The sequence below is a fragment of the Fusarium tjaetaba genome, assembly GCF_013396195.1.
Source record: "Fusarium tjaetaba strain NRRL 66243 chromosome Unknown NRRL66243_c0000166, whole genome shotgun sequence".
In the NCBI taxonomy this organism is placed as follows: Eukaryota; Fungi; Ascomycota; class Sordariomycetes; order Hypocreales; family Nectriaceae; genus Fusarium; species Fusarium tjaetaba.
The window spans coordinates 96,516-117,803 of record NW_023501362.1 but is presented as its reverse complement, the minus strand read 5'-3'; the positions used below and the strand labels follow the sequence as shown (position 1 = coordinate 117,803).

Sequence of the window (21,288 nt, the reverse complement as noted above, 5' to 3'; positions counted from 1 at the left end):
GCTTCTCAACGCGTGGAGCTGTCGAGGGATTCGCTTGGCGATGTGGAGGTTCTAGAACTGTAGGGGCAGACAGCCATTGACAAATCTCAATTGGCACCTGCTCCCCAGCTGAATCATTGTAGGGTATCAAGTATCCGGAGGTGCCGACATCCCAGTAAAGATCTTGTTCGAGTGTCGATCAACAGCCATAACGTCGGGGTAATCAGGACCCTTTATTGCGCTTCAGGGCCTTTTGACAACCAGCTAGCCCCCCAAGAGTATGAGACGTTTACGTCACGATACCTGTCACTTACCCTTCTGAGCATGCCGAGCTGGCCTCTGCTAAGGTTTGCTCCATTGAAGGATCGCAGGGGTCTCTCTCTGAAATACCTAATGTGGCTAGATTCATCGTTGGGGGGATATCGGCTGGCAGATGCCGGGGCTTGCCTCAGCTTGGTGTCCGGAAAGGTCAATTCGTCTACAGCTTTGGCTCGAACAAAGTAAAAGCGTTGCATCATAAGATTTTAGTAACGAGAATTATCACCGAAAGTGTAAATACGGATTCCTTGGCTCAGGCAAATCCCCAATTATGCGGGGAAGCGAGATTGGGACTTTGGTTGCTGACATGTCGATGACATGAGGGCCTCAAGCCACAAGCATCCATCCAGGGTCCAGACAGACGTATATAAGTGACGATGGCTTCCGCCTTCTGAAAATGACAAATTCGGCATATCCGAGTTCTCCTCAAGCAGCGCTGAGCATTCCATTCTCCTCCGAGTCCCAATTGAAGCACCATCTGCCAACTTCTCATCACAATTCACCATGCTTCTCTCCTCAATTAGCCTCGCATGCTTGATCCAAGGCATCCTGGCACAGACAACGATCATCACCGGTGAAAACAACAAGAACTGCCCCGGTGTTCTCAGTGATCCCTCGGATAACAAAGCGTATTGCTGCGTCGGCGGCGAGCTTGACCTCAGCACTTGCGAAGGATGGCCTATCTGCACAGGTAGTTCTTGGGAACCCAAGTCGATGAGCTGCTACACCACGGTCCCCGTCTCAGCATCAGACTATGACTCGCGGGTCAAGAGTGCAAGCTCTAGGTACTTGAATGGTGCGGAGGCATCGGCTACAGACGATGCGTCGTCCGCGACTTCAACTGGTGACAGTGCCAAAGACACGGCTTCGAAGACAACTGCCAAGGGAAGTGCGGAACAGACGGCTTCGGAGACCAGCGCTGTGGTGAGTTCTTCTCAGACGGGCAACGATTCGAACATGAAGACGCCTGGTTCGGTCGGTGGGCTGTTGGGAGGCCTCATGGTTATGTGGATGGTCCTGTGAAGCCCTTGAGTTAGCAAGAAGTCTGGTACATCTGAGATATTAAGTTCGAGGGTTATTAAGTAGAGAAACCGCTAAAGAGGGCTTTGAAAAGATCATGAGAGGCTGTGGCAACCGAGCATCGCCGTTTGTTGAGTTCTTTGACCAGACTAGGCAGATACAAGTATCTCGAGTCACTATCAAACTGCCTGCTTGTTTTGAAAATGATCGAAACTTTCATCAATGTAATTCACTTTCCTTCGTGGCGATCTTGAAAAGACTTTTCCTTGTGTTAATGTTGTTTGGTTGTTTATTGCTCAGTGATGCCCCACCTCCTTGTTCTCCTTTCTGTGGTCCGACTTTGGCAAACAACCACGCAGGCACCAACTTAGCCACTAGTCACGATGCCTTCAACCACATACGACCATACCTGCGGTAAAGTACGGGATCCCGTCTGCTCTCCCTTAGTCAAGCCCGCAAGGGGTAGATTAGTAGTTAGGTCGGAGACGACTAGCGAATACCTGCTGTTGTATGTTTTTTGTCTTGTGAACAGAGTGTTAAAGACATACAACTCTATCGTAATTTCATTTTTGACATGGTTCATTTAGCATCTACTCTTGTCTTTGCAGAAACGTACTATTAGGCTGGGTTGTATCTATTCCAGGTTTATAAGAACCAAGGTGCTAGTCACTGGATTATATAAATCCAATTATCTTTGCAAGACGCTATTACAACATCTATTCATCCATTACAAAATAGGTCCCAAACCGCATCCATTTTATTGTTCCTATGAGCCATCTCAATAACGACTCATTCCAGCAAACCCCCTCTCTATCCCCACTCAGAATTGAGCTACTCGGAGCTCGTAAGGGGTCTCGCCTTGCGTTTGTTTGAGGACTCTGTGAACGACGATGGACCACATAAGCTCGATTTCCCCAGTATAGCGAGGATCTCCAGGCTGGTCGCTCTTGACCCTGACCCATCGATGGTGGGGCTGAGCGGGAGGCAGATCCTGGTCTTGGCGAATGATCCAGACACGGGCGACGAAGTCTGAATGAGTGCCTTCAAAGAGCTTACGCTCCGGCTTGTCTGCAACCGGGACATGGGTTGCATCAAGGATCTCAAGGGCAGAAAGAGGTGAGAACCACACTTCTCTTTTCAGCGGGTAGTAGAGAAAGCCGGCCCAGAAGCCTCCCAGGGTGGTCTCGGTCTTGTCGTAACCGTATAGGCCGACCAGGGGCCGAGCGGGAGGCTCAAAGGGCACCATAGCACCACTGTTTGGGCAGCGATACTCATTCGGGCCAGGAGGAGGTGAGGTGGCGCCGTTGTTCCAGACCTCGCCGATGTGCTGGCCAGGAGCAATGCCGTTGGTAGGAGGGTCGCCGGTCTGTCGGAAGCGCTCATCGAAGCAAAAGCCCGGAATCCACTAGTCATTTGGGACTTTTTTCGCAACAATGTAGAGCTCCTCAAGCCGGACTAGCTTGGCGAGATGGAGGTCGGGGATAAAGGGGTCCTGGTTGCACATCACTCGAGTAGGTCTAAGAGTACGAGGTTCGTCAGGGTTGCTTCGGCCCTGCCACGTCTTCCTCCATAGCGTCAAAGGGTCTCCAAGATAGTTTGCCTTGTCAAACCTTGTAGAATGGTGATGAACGGGCTTGTCAAGCCAGACAGAGAGAAGTCTTCCAACGGGAATGTTGTCAGAGAATCGATGGCAGTGAGGCAGCTTCATGTCCCAGACTCGCAGCATATCGCGGTTAGGGTCAATGGAAAAGGCCTTGCGAGAGGATGGGAAGATGATAGCGCCTTGCGAGGGATGCCACTCCCTCCGATGGGGCTGAGGCTGAACGATCAGGAAAGCTTCAACAAATCGCTTCTCTTTGATGGCGTTATAGATCATGAGGCATGAGAGCTTGAGATTGAGAAGGCTCTGCTCACCGGCAGAAGTGATAAGGCAGTACTGTGTCTTTGCATCGCAGGGAACGGTGAGAGGAGAGATGCTGGTAACGAGGAATTCAATGATCATCGACTGCAGTTCGGGAGCGAGATCTACGAAAGATATCTTTCCAGGAACCAGCTAAAAGGAACATGTTAATGATATTGGATCAAGTCCAGGGATGGGAGAGCTTACTCGTGTGCCTCTGACGGGAGGATCCATGGTGAGATCGTAAGATGGACACTGAGAGATGGAGGCGAAGAAGGAAGAGATTGGAGGGGGGTTTTGGAATACGTAGGTAGATATTTGAACGATAGAGACTTACCCACAGAAGTGGGCCGTGCTGCAGCCACCAAATTCAGTGACGTCCACCTGTGCAGCTGCAGAGCATTCAGGAACGTGCACGAGCAAGTTTCTGAAAACCATGATACGAACAGTCGACCCAGGATGTTGTAAGCACATCATGATCTCTACTAAAGCTAACATCTATAGCTTTACATGACTTCGATCCTCTTTGATTATGTAGTATTTTTGCATGAAGGCTGTTTTTGAAGATTGCCGCCAGTGTTAATGAAGCTACGAATAACACTCGAACACTTCGTTTCCAGGGAGCAACATCTCCCTCAGATGCACACACCATGTGACCTCGGAGATCCTCTATCTGCAGAGCGGGGGTTCGGACACGAATTTGAATAAAAAACTATTGCTTGTGCCATTGGAGACTTCCCAACAGCTAATCGTCTGTAGATGAATGGCTGTGGACAATGGCATTAGACCAAACACATAGTTATTAGTGGAACTATCAAGACTATCTCAAGTACTCTGATGAGTTTCTATGTGTTCTTGACTGTGTATACGTGATTTTGTTGACTCTGATTTATCCTTATCTTGATGAGATATTGTCAAGCATCATAGCGATCAAAGTTGCTGCAGCAAAGTTCAGGACCCCATAGTCTCGGTGGTTGAACCTAGACCGTGGTTGAAGTCAACTCATCATCCATTCGGGCGAATGGTTTAGTGGTATAATACTCCCTTAGCATGTTCTCTACGAGCGTTATTTGGGAGTGGTCCAGGGTTCGATTCCCTGTTCGTCCAAAGTTGGTGGTTTGATTCCACTATTATCCACATTTTTTACCAATCGCTACTTGTACTGACCTTTTTTTTTGCGTACATCACCTACCCGGGACGACAACAATCACCAGAAGGTTTAGGTGCCAGATTCTGAGTCATTTGTAGTTTTCTTATTTATAGTCTAGTGTTGAGCGTTTTGCAATATGGCTCCCGTTCCAGAGTCAATTAATTGGCGACCTCTATTGTATCATTCGGTTTCACTTAAAAATTCACACGTTATCAATTGATATTTCAGACGCATTTACGGTTGGCGGGGAGTTCCCTCTCAAGCATCAGCTTCGAACGCCACAGACGCAGAATCACGAACTTGTCATGGATTTCATCAATGCCAAGCGCGTAAGTGTTTCAGCAGCACGAATTGCTCGAGCACTTGTGTTAAATATGCGGTGCAACCCCAAGGAACGAAGATAATACCAATGCGCTTGAGTCTCAGCCCCCGCTGAAATTGATTGCTACGTGACCCACAAAAGGGACAGCTGTTCTCATTCGTCAAATTTCAGGGGGGACCTTGACCTTGCACAAGCCAGGCTGTCACTAATCATCTTTGGTCATCTCTCCCGCTTCTCAGGTCCAGATCAGATCCAATACATACACACATCGACACACCATCATCAGCCTTGTCCCTGTACCCGCCTCACTTTTCCATTCACTCGTTTGTCTCTCTCTCTCATGACTACGTAATAAACCCCTCTCTTTGTCCCCAGGGCCATCGCACCATGGTCCGCGCCCTCAATCTCCGCCTCGCCCTTCAGGCAACAGCTATCAAGGTCTCGGCAAACCTGGTCACCCAGATCATCATCCACTACAGAACACCAGGCGTATCGACTTTTGATACTCAGCAGGTGCTGGAGTTTGCCATTTATGGCTTCATAGGCTCTCAGGTCGGCAACATCATCCAATTCATCCTGGAGGACTGCTTCCCCACTGGCCACGCAATCAGGGCGAACGAGATCCTGCCGCAGGTCCAGGCGGATGTGAAGCAGGTTGAGGAAAAGAAGGACGATGATACGAGAGGAACGACTAAGAGATGGTACAATATCAGCCCGGATCTCATTTGGCGCAACGTTTTTGCGAAGCTGATTCTTGACCAAACAATTGGCCTTGCCATCAGCGGGTCCGTCTTTCTCATCTGCACAAACATCGCACGTGTTTCTCACCCCTTCCTCGTTCTGGAAGTCATCCGTAATCGACTTTGGCCACTCATCAAAGCTGGCTGGCATATCTGGCCATTAGTCGCCATCTGCAATTTCCTATGGGTTCCAGTGCGCTCTCGGGTTTTGGTGGCAGTTTGTGTTGGGTTCGGCTGGAGTATCTTTTTGAGCGTCTTTGCCATGCGGAAAGGGAATTGATGGGGGTTAAGACTGGGTATCTTTGGTCTTGTCTTTGCGTTGTTGAATGGGTATTTAGAGGAATTCCCCTGCGGAGCACTTTTCTTTGTATCTTGGAGTTCGAGTTTCAAAGTTATACGGGATTCAAATTTTGACCCTAAGTTTCTGTATTATGTTGAAATTATGAAGACTTTCCCTGCAAGAAGAAAGACATAGAATCGCCTCGAGTCCTCGCTTTAAGCTACTATTTAGACAAGGCTAGTATTGGATGTCATGGTACTGACTGAGCAAAGACAACGGCGGTTACAGTGCAATATTGTCCAAAGTAAAAGCTCTAATGACAACTTTGAAGGAGCTGCCGACTTGAAACCGCCCGGGCAGTTACATGGGACATTGCTGCAAGTTCCATCTGCTTGCGTGTAATATCGAAAACGCACCAAATATCCAGCTTTTGTAGCTAAGACACAGCCTGCCTCGAGGATAGTGGTAGATGGCTAAGCCTACGGCATCGTAGAATTTGGTGATATAAGTCTGCCAACCTCGATCATCCTCAAGAAGCTCGAATAAACTTGATTTCAGAGGCGTCAGAAGCCATGTGCGCAGACTGGTAAGATTAACCACTGTGCTCAGGTTATGGCCACTTGCAAATAATGAAATGATTTGCTCAGGATCCAAGTCCCGGCTAGGCACTCCGTTGAATGACAACTCAGCAAATTCTTCAGAGGCCGGTCGTCGTGCTTATGCGAGGGGGGCATCGGCATGCTTGCCATGCGTACATATGGATGATGCGTTTACACCACTGCAGTGTACTTCTCCAGGGTTGTGGTCGTGAGAAAGTCGATGAATCAAGGCATATGAAGTCACAATCAAAGCAGGAGTGCGTGCTGAAGCTACGCCATGAATATGGATAAGTACCATATATTTAGTACAGGAGGTCGGAAGTCCAGCTCAGGGAAGGTGGTGGCTTGTCGGGCTCCTCAGTGTTGGGGATGAAGGGACTCGCGTCACCTGCATTGTTGGTACTCCCCCGAAGAAGTTGTCATTGGGGCTTACCACAATCGCTTGACATGCCACACAGCGCAGTAGATAGAGATGTATTGTCTTAGGCGTTTATTGGGTGCTCGTGAACGTTGTCGGATACTTGGGAAGCGGTCTCTGTAAGAGATGTTGGCGTTAGTACGGTAGAAATTGACTGATTTTAGGCCACGACCGATCGGCCAGATCATCATCGACACCTGGATCAGCTTTCCAGTATTGTTCGAGTATTTCCAAGGCTCGCTGCGTATTCAGCAGCCCAAGCGCAGTTGAGACGCCTTGCAACGAAGTCTTTATCCTGGGCCTATCATCACCAAGCGCATCGCAACCCGCAAAGAACAAGGGCGGAGTAAGTAGAGTGACTGGTGTGAGTCCATCTCGTAGCGTCAAACGCTCTGCGCATTCGAGAATCTGATTGACAAGGTTCTGGACGAGAGGAGATGATCTTCTCTCATGGCGTAAGCGTCGGTGGATGAGTAGCAGACCTGTGAGCTGCCATATCTGATTCGATAAGCGGTATTCGTGGACTTCGGCAACAGATAGAACGCGACCACGTATTGACATGACTGGCGGAGGATTCGCTTGATCTCGGTCGATGATGGACTGTAGATAGTTGAGTAACCACCAGACCTCAGCTTCAACTTGCCCGCCTTGTGATGAAGTCCCTGACGTTGTTTCACCATTTTTGATTCGGCTTAGTCTTGCAATCTCTTTGAACACCCCAAGCAGGTCCTTTGTGCGCGAAAGATACATATCAATGTATACAGGCTCGTCATCTGTGTCTGATGCGAGTGTTGTTGGTGAGGGGATAGCCGACTGTTGTGGGGCGAGATCACCCATCGAAAGACAGACCAGCGATTCGGTCATGTCGAACCATCTTAGTAAAAATCGCAATTCATCCGCCGGGTTGTGGGAAAGACCCTTATCGTGGATTCGAGAAATAAGCCCACGCGCCCCGCGGAAGTGAACGCTCCATCGATCCGGACTGGGCTCACTGGCGAAGACTTCGCAAACGAAGAGTGCTCTTGATGCGGCCAGCAATGGAATGAGTTGTTGATCTTCATCACACTCAGAAAGCTTCTGGCAAAGGGATCTGGAACTGAGAGCTTGAAAGCCAGCGACGATGAGCGCCTGTGAGGACTGTTCTTCGCTTGTTTTACATGTCGCAAGTCGGTGAGTAGCCGCCAGCGCAACGATGCCCTGCAGTAAAGGCTCATTGAAGACTGCCATTGGCAAGATGAGTTCGCATAACTCATCAAAGATCTGAGGATGTGGTGCAAGAACTTTGACGGTCCTCTCGGTGAAGTACTGTAGGCCTGATCGATGCAAGGGTGACAGATGACCGAAGAACTCGACGGACGGTGTTAGAGGGGGCATTGACATTTGCCGTTGGCTGACAACAAGTTGAGAAGACTCAGGTTCCTCAACTGGAGAAGTTGTTATCCATTCTGACTCATCGATGTCCTGATCTGGGGGAGGCGATGCAGCCTTTGATGGGCCTGGTCTGGGGGTAGAAGGGGAAACATAGATGAAGTTTTTCTGGTTTAGATCTGAGAGACTGTTAGTGTATATCTTGTGTAATGGCAGGGATAAGTGACATGCCTAGTCTTTGAACGTTGCCATCATTCTGTGACAAACAATCGCCAAACGGTGACCGATTGAACGGCCTCCCTCCCCAGCGGAGCTTGACCCCGTATTCGCACTTGACCCCGGCAGTCTGACATCTCTGACACGAGGGTCTCTCTTCACTGCACTTCTTTTTAAAGCTCTTACACCTCGCACAACCAACCCATGATCGACGCTGCGGTGGCATCACAGGGGCTTTGAGTTTGGGGCACAAAGCAAAACATGCTGCTTTGGGGTTATGTCATTTGCTAGAGAACAAATGAGGGCGGGGGAAAGTTAGTTAAGTTGGTGATGCTCAGAGGCGGCGAATGGAGATAAGGCTAGAGACTGCGCTAGTACGTAATAAGAAGGATCAGGCGACTGATTGCTTATCTGTGTCACCCTGCACGGATTGTCTTGAACCTGACTGGCTGGTCTTATCAGTAATGATAAGAAATGACGGATCATAAACCCGACATCTTCACTTTCTTGACTGTCATGAACTTGAGCGTCTATGATCAAATACATCAATTGAATGTCTGTCGAGACTGGTATGCTGCCTAAATACTGGTCTTCATTGACTGAAGCAAACTCGCTCGTGTCTTCAAGCATCTTCACTATTGAAACAAACATGCTCTGTTGAAGCCTGGATTAACTAGTAGGCAAACCGAAAGTCCAGTCGCTTGTTGCCTTTATCCTTTGTGTTGTCAAGATAATGCTTCTTCTGTTCATCGTCCATGGCATCCCAAATCTTATCCCGGCTCTTGTTTCTCCAGATGTAGTAGGCTCTGGTCAACAGGTACAACGTGATGTTGAGCGCAATGATCGCCAACAGATTCTTGTTTCCTTCCCGGTATCTCGGTGCATCGTCTTTGCGGTAGACATTAGATGCGATAATACCGGCAGACTGAACGGACATGTTGTAAACAGCTGCCGAGACTGTCCTCAGACGAACGGTATTAGAGTTACGTGAATTCCAACTGACTTGAATTGGATGGGCTACGAAGATAATGTCAGTCGGTGATATATGTAAGTCAAGGGGAGAGCAAACTCACCAGTTGGAGAACCAAGCAACAGTGTCAACACGGCGAACGAGACCCATCTATTGACTGTACTCATGTCCACGACGTACAGATAGATCATGAACGGAAGTTTCCAGATCTGAACAGCTAGGCCGAGCAGAGATCTCTCATTCCATTTCTCAGCAAGGTACGAGATCAGTAGCAAGCCGCCAATGGAAAGGATCGTATGCGGAATGGTCAAAAGATTGGTGACAAGAACGTTGAAGCCAAGGCCACGAAGGGTCAAGGTGAAGTATTGGGCGGGCGGCGTGGCTGGTATCAAGAATGTCAAACCGATGGCATAGATCGGCCAGAGGTCGTAGTCCTTGAGGGACGCCCATAGCAACTTCGGAGTGATTGGCTGGCGATTATGCATGTCGCCCTTGCTAGGATCGTCACGGATGACTCGGTTCACCATAATGCGCTCCTCTCTGCACATTGGTCAGTCCCGAAGGCATATCAATCTCTGAAGCAACCTACCGCTCAGTGAACCAACCGTCCTTACCACGGAGAATGCCTGAGGTTTGAGTGGGTCCAGCAGGCATGAGAAACCATGCGGAAATGCCAACCGCGAGCGTCAGCAGGCCCTATTCACACCATTCGTCAGTACAGTCAATGATATCAAGAGCTTGGATGACAAACCTCAAACAGGAACAGCCATCTCCAGCCCTCGTACCCGTGCCATCCTCGTAGTTGAAGGAAGCCTGCTCCGAGAAAGCCACTGATGATATCGGCGACGTTGTACGCTGTCCAGAAGAAGGCCAGACGAACAGTGAGTTCACTCGCAGTGTAGAAATAACTCAGGTATAGGATCGTCTACGAGCATTCCAGTATAAGATTAGTTGAGGCCCCTTGAGCTTGGTCAGGACAGTAGCATCGACTACTCACATCTGGAATAAACCCGCCCTGGAAGATGGCCAGCAAAGCACGGCATGCCAGAAACGAAGCCCTTCCGTCCAACCAGAACTGGCCCTAACCATATGGTCAATATCAACAAGGACTCGAGGCTTCTTATCACATACCGCAGAGACAAGACTCCAGAGGCACAACTGCATCGGAATCCAACGGTCAGGTCCGAGGTACTTGCTGACAAGCTGTGAGGGAAGTTCGGCACACAAGAAAGACAACTTGAAGACGGTGTTTCCAAGGTTGTAATCTAACAACATAAAGTTAAGACGATGAAGTAATCTGGTATGAAAGAGACTAACCATTGGTATCCATCTTCAGGTCTGGCAGAAAGTTATCCGAGACAGCTTGAGACAAATTCGATCGATCCAGCTCAAGAGCCATGAACATGACGCAAGCGAATATCATGATCCGTTTATCGATCTTTCGAACGACCTTGCGCTCCTCATTGAAAGTCCACCTTTCGGAAGGATCAAATCGATGCAGATTCTCCCAGTCAGATCGTGGCTGGTAGCGCCTTGCCATGTCCGGATCGTCAAAGACGGACCGACGGGTTGCAATAGCCTCTCCATCTTGTTTAGGCCGTCGCTGCCACCAACTTCGAGGTTCTTCTGGAGCAGCGACGGGAAGTGTAGAGATGAAAGGGTTTACCTTGGTTGAGGGTATTGACTTGGAAGAATCCGAATCGGCTGAGTCAATGTGGAGGTCCACATCGTTCTTGGGGTCTGACAGACGAACTTCATCAGAATGTGCCATTGTGAATATCAATTTATCATGTGGCTCTCTGCAGCCGTCATGCTACAATCATCTTGGTTGTAACAGCGCCTTTTGTATCCATGGACGTTGGTACAGACGATGGCGAAATCCATGTTAATGATCTCGAAAGACTCAACTGCGTGGGGTTAACAATGTATCTATGGCGTCAGGCATAAACATAATAGCGATATGTAGGGGTTAATTCGGATGGTATTATTTGTCTTCGCTCCTGACCATTGCTTGATAAACTCCCCTGCGGATGCATGTGTGTCTTGATGGTGAGCACCCCAACCTTCCAAGTGAAAAGGCAACACAAACGAAGGGCCAATTAGCCGATAACGCCTTTTCGGGTCTGTTGCACTTCTGCACTTCTGCGGTTCTCGGTCTAAGCTGTACTTCAGTGGTCCTTGGCAAAGATTTGCAGTTCACGACAGAACTGAAAGGTATTGCACCATTACTCGAGCAACCACTCAAGACCTTGATATTTCAATGCCAAGCCAATTGCTCAACATTACGCCATTGTCTACTCCCTGTAGACAGCATTGGTTAACAAATACCGGGACTCAAAACTCACCGAAACTATGATGGTTGGCCTATCTCCGGCGCTTCGTCGCCTCGCATCTCGGGTCGGATCTCGCCCCCCCACGGCCCCCGACGAGCGGAGGCGGTTTGAGGCACTTTAAGTTAAGGTTGAGCTTATCTCATAGTTTCTTTGAGTGATATCTCCGCGGGCAACTCTATTTGCACTTCGACGGCAAGATGGCGTGCTTCCTGTCCAGGTCTGGAGCCTGCCTGTTCAGATACTCGTCATTCTGGTCGGTGTTGTGGACGAGACAGGTTCCTACATGGCTTCATTAAGCTCTTAACAACACACAAAACATAAAGAATAGCCATCAGCAAAGTCTAAGAACGCAACTTCATTATAGAAATCGAATGAGTTTCAAGATTACCTGCAATTGCTAAAACTATCTAGGCTATAGACTACTATTCGATACTACCAGCGGTAAACAGAAATATTAAAGTGTGATTGTGGCATTCTTCAAGTCAGTGATCTTGGAACTTGAACCCGTCCAGAAGATGTATTCTCCTGATTCGACTTGATATTTGGCATTGTTGTAGTAACCAAGATCGTTCTTTGGTATACTGAAATTGACCTCTTTACTCTGGCCTGGCTTCAGTTCAACCTTCTGAAAGCGAATGAGGCGTTTGTTCGGGAGCTCGATCTCGGAATTCGTGGGTCTCTGATAGACCTGGACGACCTCCTTACCCACAAGGGAGCCTGTGTTCGTTACCGTGACCGAAATAGATACAGTGCCATCCTTCTGAGTAATCTTGGGAGCAGAGATGTCGAAGGTGGTGTAGCTGAGACCGTAGCCGAAAGGCATGGGTGCGTCACCCCGCTTCAGACAGGGAAAGTTGTAGTCATAGGTGGCGCAGACACTAGGAGTCTGAATGAAGCTTACGCCGCCTTGTGCGTCAGAAGACAGAAAGTCGTAGTATACAGGCAGCGCACCCTCAGCTTGCGGCATAGTCACGGTCAGCTTGCCGCTGGGGTTGACCTTGCCCTGAATGATCTCGACCGTGCTGTCAGCGGTGAACTCGCCAGCGAGAAACGTATGGAGAATGGCGTCTGCTCGCATGGTTGAGTTGTTGAGCACAAACGATTGACCGCCACTAAGAACAACAATCGTGGGCACGCCGGCGTCGAGAACAGCGTCAAGCAGTTGCTGCTGACTACCAGGGAAGCCCAAGCTGGCATGTGTGAAGAATTCACCATCCGTACGCTCACCAGCATTTGGATCTAGAGTGTATACGGACAGAGAGCCAACCGCCACAATCGCAAGGCCAGCCTCCTTTGCAGCAGCGACAGCAGCTTCGATCCCCTCACTGTCACTATCACGTACGAAAGCAATGTCAACACCCTTGACGTACTTAACGTTCTTGGCTCCGAGCACTGCCTCGAGGCTTCCCTTCAACGTGCGTCCATGTAAGGGCTTCTCGCTCGTACTAGGAGCGTAGCTTCCGGGGTTCAAAATATCGGCCATGGGGCCGAGGAGCGCAGCCCTGGAGATTTTGGGCTTGGGAAGAAACTTGTTCTTGTTCTGGAGTAGGACGATGGATTCGCGTGAAGCCTTTCGATTGACATCGAGATGCTTGGATGAGCGAAGTACCTTTTTGAGATCCTTAATCGTGGGCAGCGGAAGATCAAACATGCCAGTTGCGAATTTGATGATCAAATGCTGCTTCACTGCTTCGTCCACCAGTCTCACAATCTCCTGATCGTCCGGGCTGTTAACAAGAGTTGAAAATGCGGCTGGTTGTTGAGGAGCTAGTTCGAGCTGCAATCCAGCACGGAGGGCTTTTGTAGCTGCATCTTTGAGGGATGAAGCCACGAGGCTTTGAGTATGAAGATGTGGAATAGCCATAGCATCCGACATGAGCAGGCCCTCAAAGCCCATTTCGGATCTGAGCATACCCTGCAGAAGCTGTTTGTTGATTGACATGGGGACCCGGTCGATGCTGGAATACGACACCATGATAGACGCGGGGTTTTCCTTGAGCACGCGAATGTATGGAAGGGCGAGGTCGTTGTATAAATGGTTGATGCCACCGGCCATGCTTGCAGTATTGATACCGCCTGCGCCTTCTCCGTATAAAAAGTGCTTGACCGTTGTGGCGACTTTGATGAATCTGTTCTTATCCTTCTCTTCCATAGTTCGGACATACTGGGCCGCAAACTCGCCGACAAGATAGACATCTTCGCCGTAGCTGGTAAGAAATTGGTTAGTCACACGTTTATGTGCCAAGGACGCCGTCAACGCTACGAGTACAAAGAAGAAGAAGAAACATGCACTGGAAGAGAAATTGCAGTGTATGAGAAGGCACAGTATACACTTACGTCTCACCCACACGGCCGTATCTGGGATCCTTGGCTACGTCTAGCTCGGGACTGAGGACCCAGTGCGTCCCGAGAGCCATATTCTCGTCTCGAATCGCTTCCGTTATTTGGCCATACAGATCCAGGTCCCATGTCGTGGATAGTGACAGAGTTGCCGGAAACAAGGTCCCTCCAGGCACATAGATAGAGTTGACCGAATCTGTGACTGTGATGTACGGAACCTTGCCATTCTGTATCTGCTCCTGTCGTACCTTATTCGCAAATGGTAACACCTTTTCAGCAGGATTCAGCTGTGAGCCGTAGCCTGATGATTTGCTTGTTAGCTTGGGACTTTTTCATCGAGACAAGGCTTTATGCACTTGTGGTTGGCGAAAGACCTACTTAGTATGCCATGTTGTAGAGGGTACAGCGCATCATAGGAAGTCCGGTTGAAGGTTGAGTTAGGATCCAGAAGCTTTCTTATGCCACCTAACTGAGCGATCTTCTCTGTCCATTCAAGGGTGGGTAACAGAGCCTCCGCGCGCTCAGCTGGGGAAAAAGCTGTATTCTTCCAGGCTTCGCTGTTTGGGCCCGGTGTCGCGATCACAGTGTAGGCCAAGGATCCAGCAAGAGCCAGGGGTGTTACGGTGAAACGGAACATCTCGAGAGGCTGTTCGTGGTGACTTGGGTGGAGCTGCCGACGGATAGTGTCCTGCGGGAGATATTGTTAGCGATTGGATGTATACATGGGATGGCATTCTTCTTATAGTTTTCTTCACAAGGTGATACAGCAGAGATGAGAAAGTCTGCATAACGTCTTCGTGGTACATGAGTATAAAGCTGGGGCATATGGCCTTAGCTTGCTTGTCTCATTTCTGCACATATGACGAATCAATCCACCTAGCAAGCTGAACCAGGCCTTTTCCGCCAGGGGTTTTCGATGATCTTGTCTTTGACCATATGCACGATCCTCCTCCCCAATGCCTGAAGAAGAATCCGGGGGTAAAACCTACGTATCTGATTCGATAGACTCACAATCTGGAGATATAGGCCGACAACCGGATGGCATTCATGTGTTGAATTTTGGCTCGGTGATTGCAAGCGTGAAGTGAGCCCCGAGGCCCGTCGCCCGGATAGTACGAATCCATCTTAGTCTCTCTCCGGACCCTTTGGAGCCTAATCAGGGTGATATTGACCGACTACCGAATCCCAGATCAGATGCCCCAGTATATGGATCTCGGCCGGGGTTACTGCAAGAGGCTAGGCTGGTTACAAGGACATCGGTCTTGAAAGACGCAATCACATTCAAATTCGGCGAGCATGGTTGGTTTTCGTCGCCGAGCTTTGCTGCGGAGCTTGAACCCTTCAAGGGAGCCCGATTCCTGTTCTTTATCTTCAAATGAGAGCGAGGAAGATAAGCAGTTGCAAGGTGATCATAATGTAAGATAGAGCCAGAACTGCATCGAACCAGATAATGCCCCATGATTTCACTTGTACTTCACAGGAACACTAATACGTGAGTTGTAGTGTTTCTGACTAGATCCCAAGAAGTATGCCAATTACAAGAGAGAACGGCACGCCTTTCCCGCCGGAGAATGTTCCCTGATAAGTTGGCAGCCGCAAAGGTGTCATCAGAAGATCATAGGGCTTCGCTTTTGTAGCCAAAGCAATGTCTCAACGAAGGGAACGCAGCATTTCTGGAAGTATTCGTTGTCAACATGTAAGGAGATGACCTGCCCTTCCACCGACAACACAGGCGCTAGATGGGTATTCAATGACATGATTCACATCTCAAATGCTTTCACCCAATTCCCTGAGTTGATCCTGCAGGAGCCATGCCCAGTCCCGGGGAGCCCACCACCCAAAGACGTCCGGCATAGCAGGGCTGCGAGTGCTCGTTGGCTCTTGGTTCTGTGATCTGGTCGTATATGGCCGAGACCTACCCATTATAGCATGCTTGTTTGCCGTGAAGTTCGGTTTCGGATAGGAAATCGTTGTTTGTAGACCGGTGGTCGCATCAGTGGTAGCGGTCGATGCGTCAACCACATGAGGTCTCTCCTCTGCAGAAGCACCATGACTGCCCTGACTGGGAGGACTGTAACCCTCCATTATAAACGACGAACGCCGAGGAGTTGTGTCAGAACCAGGAGTTACTTCATCAATATGGGACCTCTGGTCTTCTTCTTCATCGCGTCCAACATTTGACGATTCAGCCCGGCGCAGTAGACTGTGTACAGCTAAGCGCTGCCGAGCACGCACAGCTTCAGAAAACCGACCGCCTGATCTGCTTTGACTCCGTAGCGAGGACAGCTGATGGGCATCACTTTGAAGAGCCTGATCCTCTGTGGGTTCGCTATTCATGGCTCTGCCTGTCTCGTTCGTTGTGATTCCCGAGGAACCTGGTGTTGTTTTGTGAGACAGAGTTCCCGCCGAATGTGTTGCATTTGCTACGGCAGCCTCCCCCTGGTTCGCCGTAGCGTGAATAGATCCGGCAGCCTCTGGCTGACTGCTAGGAAAGTTTTGCTTCTTCTTTTGCTGTTCTGAGAAGATGTTGATGGACTCCTCCAGTTCTCCAATGATGGGACTAACGAGCGCTGAGAATCGGAAAAATCTCTTGAGCGCAGCTAGGCAAAGCTCGGCGCGGCTAACAGCGAATTCCGGTGACGGCCGAGCAGGTCCTTTGCCAAATCGAGATATGAAGAGTATAAGACGGGTGGCATGATAAGCACATATAGCGGTGTCAAATTCGAGGAGGTGGTGTTGTGTGCTATGCTGGTTGAGCGTGGTGAGTATGTAGATGATTCGCATTGCGTGATGCAAGCACTGAGCCTCAGCAATCAGGAGGGCATGGTGATCATGGCCAGCGAGCACAGCAGCAGGAGCAGCTTCCGAGTACCCAGGCAAAAGGATGCGGTTGATGTCGCAGTGTGCTTGGTGCCAGGAGATGTGAGCCAGCAATAGACGGGGCAGCCATCGGGAGATCGACTTGTCTCTGTTGCTACTGCTTCCAAGGGGCTGGAATGCTTCATCCGCGCTTAGGAGAGCTTCTAGGATCGGCGCCGGTTTCTCCATGGATGCTAGAGTTTGCAAGTGGTGGCTGAAGAGGTCTGTGAGATTACCCAAAGGAGTTTCCAGCAGCGCGATCTTCCTTGAGATCTTCATCACATCATTTCGAATTGCTTCCAGCTGTATAACAAGCCCGTAGGTGCCCCCCTCGCCATAGTAGGTCGGGCAATCGCCGTTGGCTTGATCGTTTCTAGTAGCATCAGCTTCGCGACCGTTGATCATCGCCATGAAGTCCTCCTCGCTCCTGGGAAAGTCGATATAGATGACCTCCATGGGCAATGAGTCGAACTCGGCAAGACCAATCGAGAAATAGCGCTCAACCATCTTGAGAGACCAGAGAGTACGACGTCGGACCTCTCGCGCAACGGGCTGAAGGTCATGCCGCTCGTAATTGAGTCGCATTGTCGTGGCGAAACGAGCAGCCGTGGCTGTCAACATGAAAGCCCTCTGAAAAAGCTCCGTCTCTATGTAATAGTGTATCACCAGGAGAAGCGCCTGGAGTTTGGTTATACTCGGCGACTCGAGACTTCGCCAGATACTCTCCTCGGCCATCCTGATCCACGCGCTCGTAGCCTCGGCGGAGGTAACGCTGTAGTTGAGTGCTCTTCGACTCGAGTCTTGCTGATGATCAAGGTCGAGATCAACTTCTCTGCGCAGGTACAGCATTGCAACCGCGCAAATTGAAGCAGGAAGGGCACGATGCACATCATGAGAACGGCATCTTCTCCTGGTGGTATCTGGATGTAGAAATGCATATGATGGCATGGGATAGATGAACTTGAAGAATATGTCGAGGAGGGTGTCTATTTGATCCCGGCTTGGGCCACCATTGCCTGAGCCCCTTGCCACAGACTCTGTTGATGATGGATGCCACGACACTGATGAGTCTGCGGGTGAAGACAGCGGCATTGTTGCTATTTCTTCGAACCTTGTAAGATGTCCCGTAGATTGCCGCTGCCGATGCACGTCTACTCTTTGCCACCGATGTTGTTGATGCTCCAGTCGTTGATCATCCTCATCCTGTTGCTGGCTCTGTTGCTGGTGAGTCCGTTCCCGTCGATGCTCCGGTTCCTGTCCTCGTTCTCGCTCCGGTTCCTCACTGCATTCCTGTACGGGCTGATGCTCGTGCTCACATTCATACTCCCCATCAATCACCAGGTCGTCTTGACGATCGCTATAAAGCTCCTGCTGCTGCTCTAGTTCATTTTGATGTTGGTGCTCTGCTGGTTCAGCAGCGGGAGGACTGCTTGGGAATTGGGAGACAGCCTGTAAGCCTCGTTCTCTTTCCAGAAAGGAATCTTCGTGTTGCTGGGGTGTTTCCTCCTCCAGTGTGGTTTCCTCATGCGAGTAACCTTCTGGGGCGCGTCGGTAACGCTTGAGTGGCGGATAAGTGCATCTGATGTCCCTTTGCTGACAGGCGTCACATGCTGGAAGCGTCGCCGAGCACTTGATCTTCTTGAGACGACAGTAAGAACAGGCACGAGCTCCTCTAAGACGTTTCCTTGACGGTGACGGCCTCGCGTGAAGTTTGTGCTCATCATTGTTGAGAGAGCAAAGTAATCCCAGCCGTCGACAATTGCGACATGTCCCCGGTTGTTTGTCGCAGCGTACCTTGCGCTGCTTGCATTCAAGACATGTTTGGGGGATGTGGGTCTTGGTATGAAGCTTGAAAGAACCGATGTGCTGTTCGTAATCCATTGGATGCCATCCTTCTCACAACCGACACTCATCGGCTCGTGAGATGTAAATGATTCGGATGGCGATGGAGCTGAAGTGACTGCCCGTGTTTGCGGGGAAGTGGGGATTTCCCAAGGGGCCATGGCGTGCGATTCTCCCCAAGTGACGGAAGCAACTGAATTTAATTTAGGGCGGGTCACTGTCTTTTTAGTGCCTTCTGGCCCCGCACCAGCAGAGGCACAGCGCCTTCAGAGGTTAACCATTGGTATAAGTGACCAAGGCCCGTTCTTACAAACCCTTCACAAGGGCGTGAACGAGGAGAAGAGCTTCATCGGCTCGTTTTCGCAAAGCCTGGCAGGCTAAGAGACTCGAACTTGGCGAGCACGGTTGCATGAGTATCCTAATGCTTCTAGTCACTGCTTTATGTACATGTCTCATTCATCGGATGTCTCACAATCCGCGTTGCATCCAATCCTTCACAACTTCCGCTTCAGCACATCCTCCGGTCGCACGCCGTTCTGTTCTGCATACTTGACTGCTGCTGGCACACCTTTACTTGAACCACTCAGCCGGAGATGGATCGGATCATCGCCAATATGCTCCATCTTAGCCTCGAGGAGAGCCATCATGTGCTTGACCACATCGCTATACGCAGTATCATTGTACAAATTGAAGAGCTCAAGGGGGTCCTTCTCGCAATCGAATAGCTCCCATTCCTTCTCCTCTGGCTCATCAATATTGTCTGCCCTTCCAGGCCGCGCGCCTACAACTCCAAGGTCCTCGTTGTACCAGTAAATCAGCTTATACCGCTGATTGCGACAGCCGTAGTGCGCATAAGCCTGGTGAATAACATCGTTGTGCATCCAGTAACGGTGATACGCGACGTTCTCCCATTCCGGGCCTGTCACGGATCCCCCGCGCATCAGAGGCAATGCCGATTTGCCTTGCATATAGTTCGGGGTCGTGATGCCTGCTAGCTCGAGGAAGGTCGGGGCAAAGTCGACGTTGCAGAATATCTCGTTGCTAACAGAGCCGGATGGAATCTGCTTGGGGAACTGCGCCAGGAAGGGCATCTGGAAAGATTCCTCGTACATAAACCGCTTGTCGAACCATCCATGCTCGCCCAAGAAGAAGCCTTGGTCCGATGTGTAAATAACAAGCGTATTCTCGGTAAGTCCCTTTTGGTCAAGGTAATTCAACATGCGCCCTACATTGTCATCTACCGATTGGATCACGCGAAGGTAACGCTGCATGTAGCGCTGGAACTTGAAGGCCGACAGCTCGGCAGCTGTAGTGAAGGTGAAAACAGCGCCGTTGTCTTTGTCGATTAGCTTAATGCTCGGGTCCGTTGGGATCTTGCGTTGGGCCGAGCCAGACTCCTGAGTGACGCGCTCCCCTACCGACCGACCTCCGTCAGGCTGAACAAGTCCCAGATCCTGATACGTCAAGTCCTCGGCTACGCGCATCTTGGCGACTCTGGCAGCTTTGGCTCTGTTCTTGTAGTCATCGTCGTACGTCTCTGGAACCTTGATCGGTTTGTCGGCATATAGTGTCTTGTGCTTTGTATCGCATTCCCATGATCGGTGAGGGGCCTTGTGATGGCACATCACAAAGAAAGGCTTGCTAGAGGTCTCAGTGGCACTTATCCACTCGAGGCACTTGTCGGTAATGATGTCCGTGACATATCCTGTTTCGTGACGCTCGATGCCCGCGCCTTTGCCGTCGGGAGGCATTTCGATAAACTCGGGGTCCCAGTAGTCTCCTTGGCCTGGCAAGACGCTCCAGTAGTCGAACCCGGTCGGCTCGTGTGGCTCGCCTTCACCCAGATGCCACTTGCCTACCATGGCCGTACGGTATCCGCCCGAGCGCATGTGCTTTGCTACGTTGGGCATATGTTTGTTGATATGGTTATCGAGCGTCATGACGCCGTTCACGTGGTTGTGTGTGCCTGTAAGAATAGCCGCTCGAGAAGGTGTACAGATGGAGTTAGTCACATAACAGTGGTTAAAGAGCATGCCATTCTTAGCAATCCGATCGAGGTTTGGCGTATGATTTATACCAGCACCGTAAGCACTGATGGCTTTGGATGCATGGTCATCTGCCATGATGAAGAGAATATTCGGTCGCGAGTCCATTTTGACTCCAATGATCGAGCAATTCGTTTTGGTGAAAGACTGAATGAGGCAGAAGACGGAGGACAGAGAGACACACTTCGAGAACCAATGACTGAAGGCAGAGGATGTCAGTAAGTGCCCAAGAGGATCAGGCTGCGACAAGCTATGAGGAGAATGGTGAAATGCTTACTATGTATGTGACGCAGGTCGGGGACAATAAACTGTCCCACCGGCTAATGTAACTACCCGTCTTCCTTCGCCTTGACGTCGTACGTGAGAATTGCAACAGCCGATGCAACGACCCGGAGGCAATTTTGTTCTACTCCTGGCTCACTCTTCTCTGAGTCAAATGGCAGGCCAGTAGCTCGCAGCCAAAAGAAGAAATGATGACTGTCGGTACTCGGCCAGATGCTACAATCGGGAATAGTGCAATTGACACCTGCTTGGCTGTGGAGACTCGTTCGACTCATCCCCGCGTCCGGATGTCGGTAACAAGCTCTCT

General features: G+C 50.1%; 7 protein-coding genes across 7 annotated transcripts; 2 read left to right on the top strand and 5 right to left on the bottom strand.

The window, feature by feature from the left end:
• Positions 1 to 801: 801 nt before the first annotated feature.
• FTJAE_8088 (uncharacterized protein) lies at positions 802 to 1,320 on the top strand (the record flags this gene model as incomplete). The annotated part of the gene is made up of 1 exon (XM_037354868.1): positions 802 to 1,320. The coding sequence occupies one exon, from the start codon at positions 802 to 804 to the stop codon at positions 1,318 to 1,320; it is 519 nt and encodes a 172-aa protein (XP_037204880.1).
• Positions 1,321 to 2,137: 817 nt separating this feature from the next.
• FTJAE_8087 (uncharacterized protein) lies at positions 2,138 to 3,451 on the bottom strand (the record flags this gene model as incomplete). The annotated part of the gene is made up of 3 exons (XM_037354867.1): positions 2,138 to 2,722; positions 2,774 to 3,370; positions 3,425 to 3,451. 3 exons carry the CDS (start codon positions 3,449 to 3,451, stop codon positions 2,138 to 2,140), a joined length of 1,209 nt encoding a protein of 402 aa, XP_037204879.1.
• A 1,625-nt stretch (positions 3,452 to 5,076) lies between these two features.
• FTJAE_8086 (peroxisomal membrane protein) lies at positions 5,077 to 5,709 on the top strand (the record flags this gene model as incomplete). The annotated part of the gene is made up of 1 exon (XM_037354866.1): positions 5,077 to 5,709. The coding sequence occupies one exon, from the start codon at positions 5,077 to 5,079 to the stop codon at positions 5,707 to 5,709; it is 633 nt and encodes a 210-aa protein (XP_037204878.1).
• A 1,152-nt stretch (positions 5,710 to 6,861) lies between these two features.
• On the bottom strand, positions 6,862 to 11,051 carry FTJAE_8085 (nicotinamide mononucleotide permease; the record flags this gene model as incomplete). The annotated part of the gene is made up of 8 exons (XM_037354865.1): positions 6,862 to 8,281; positions 8,997 to 9,327; positions 9,384 to 9,820; positions 9,870 to 9,976; positions 10,032 to 10,205; positions 10,278 to 10,361; positions 10,412 to 10,545; positions 10,598 to 11,051. 8 exons carry the CDS (start codon positions 11,049 to 11,051, stop codon positions 6,862 to 6,864), a joined length of 3,141 nt encoding a protein of 1,046 aa, XP_037204877.1.
• Positions 11,052 to 12,067: 1,016 nt separating this feature from the next.
• On the bottom strand, positions 12,068 to 14,590 carry FTJAE_8084 (Periplasmic beta-glucosidase; the record flags this gene model as incomplete). Its single annotated transcript, XM_037354864.1, has 3 exons — positions 12,068 to 13,820; positions 13,951 to 14,254; positions 14,332 to 14,590. The coding sequence occupies 3 exons, from the start codon at positions 14,588 to 14,590 to the stop codon at positions 12,068 to 12,070; spliced, it is 2,316 nt and encodes a 771-aa protein (XP_037204876.1).
• Positions 14,591 to 15,720: 1,130 nt separating this feature from the next.
• FTJAE_8083 (nitrate assimilation regulatory nirA) lies at positions 15,721 to 18,693 on the bottom strand (the record flags this gene model as incomplete). Its single annotated transcript, XM_037354863.1, has 1 exon — positions 15,721 to 18,693. One exon carries the CDS (start codon positions 18,691 to 18,693, stop codon positions 15,721 to 15,723), a length of 2,973 nt encoding a protein of 990 aa, XP_037204875.1.
• Positions 18,694 to 19,148: 455 nt separating this feature from the next.
• FTJAE_8082 (extracellular sulfatase sulf-2) lies at positions 19,149 to 20,807 on the bottom strand (the record flags this gene model as incomplete). The annotated part of the gene is made up of 1 exon (XM_037354862.1): positions 19,149 to 20,807. One exon carries the CDS (start codon positions 20,805 to 20,807, stop codon positions 19,149 to 19,151), a length of 1,659 nt encoding a protein of 552 aa, XP_037204874.1.
• Between the last annotated feature and the right edge of the window lie 481 nt (positions 20,808 to 21,288).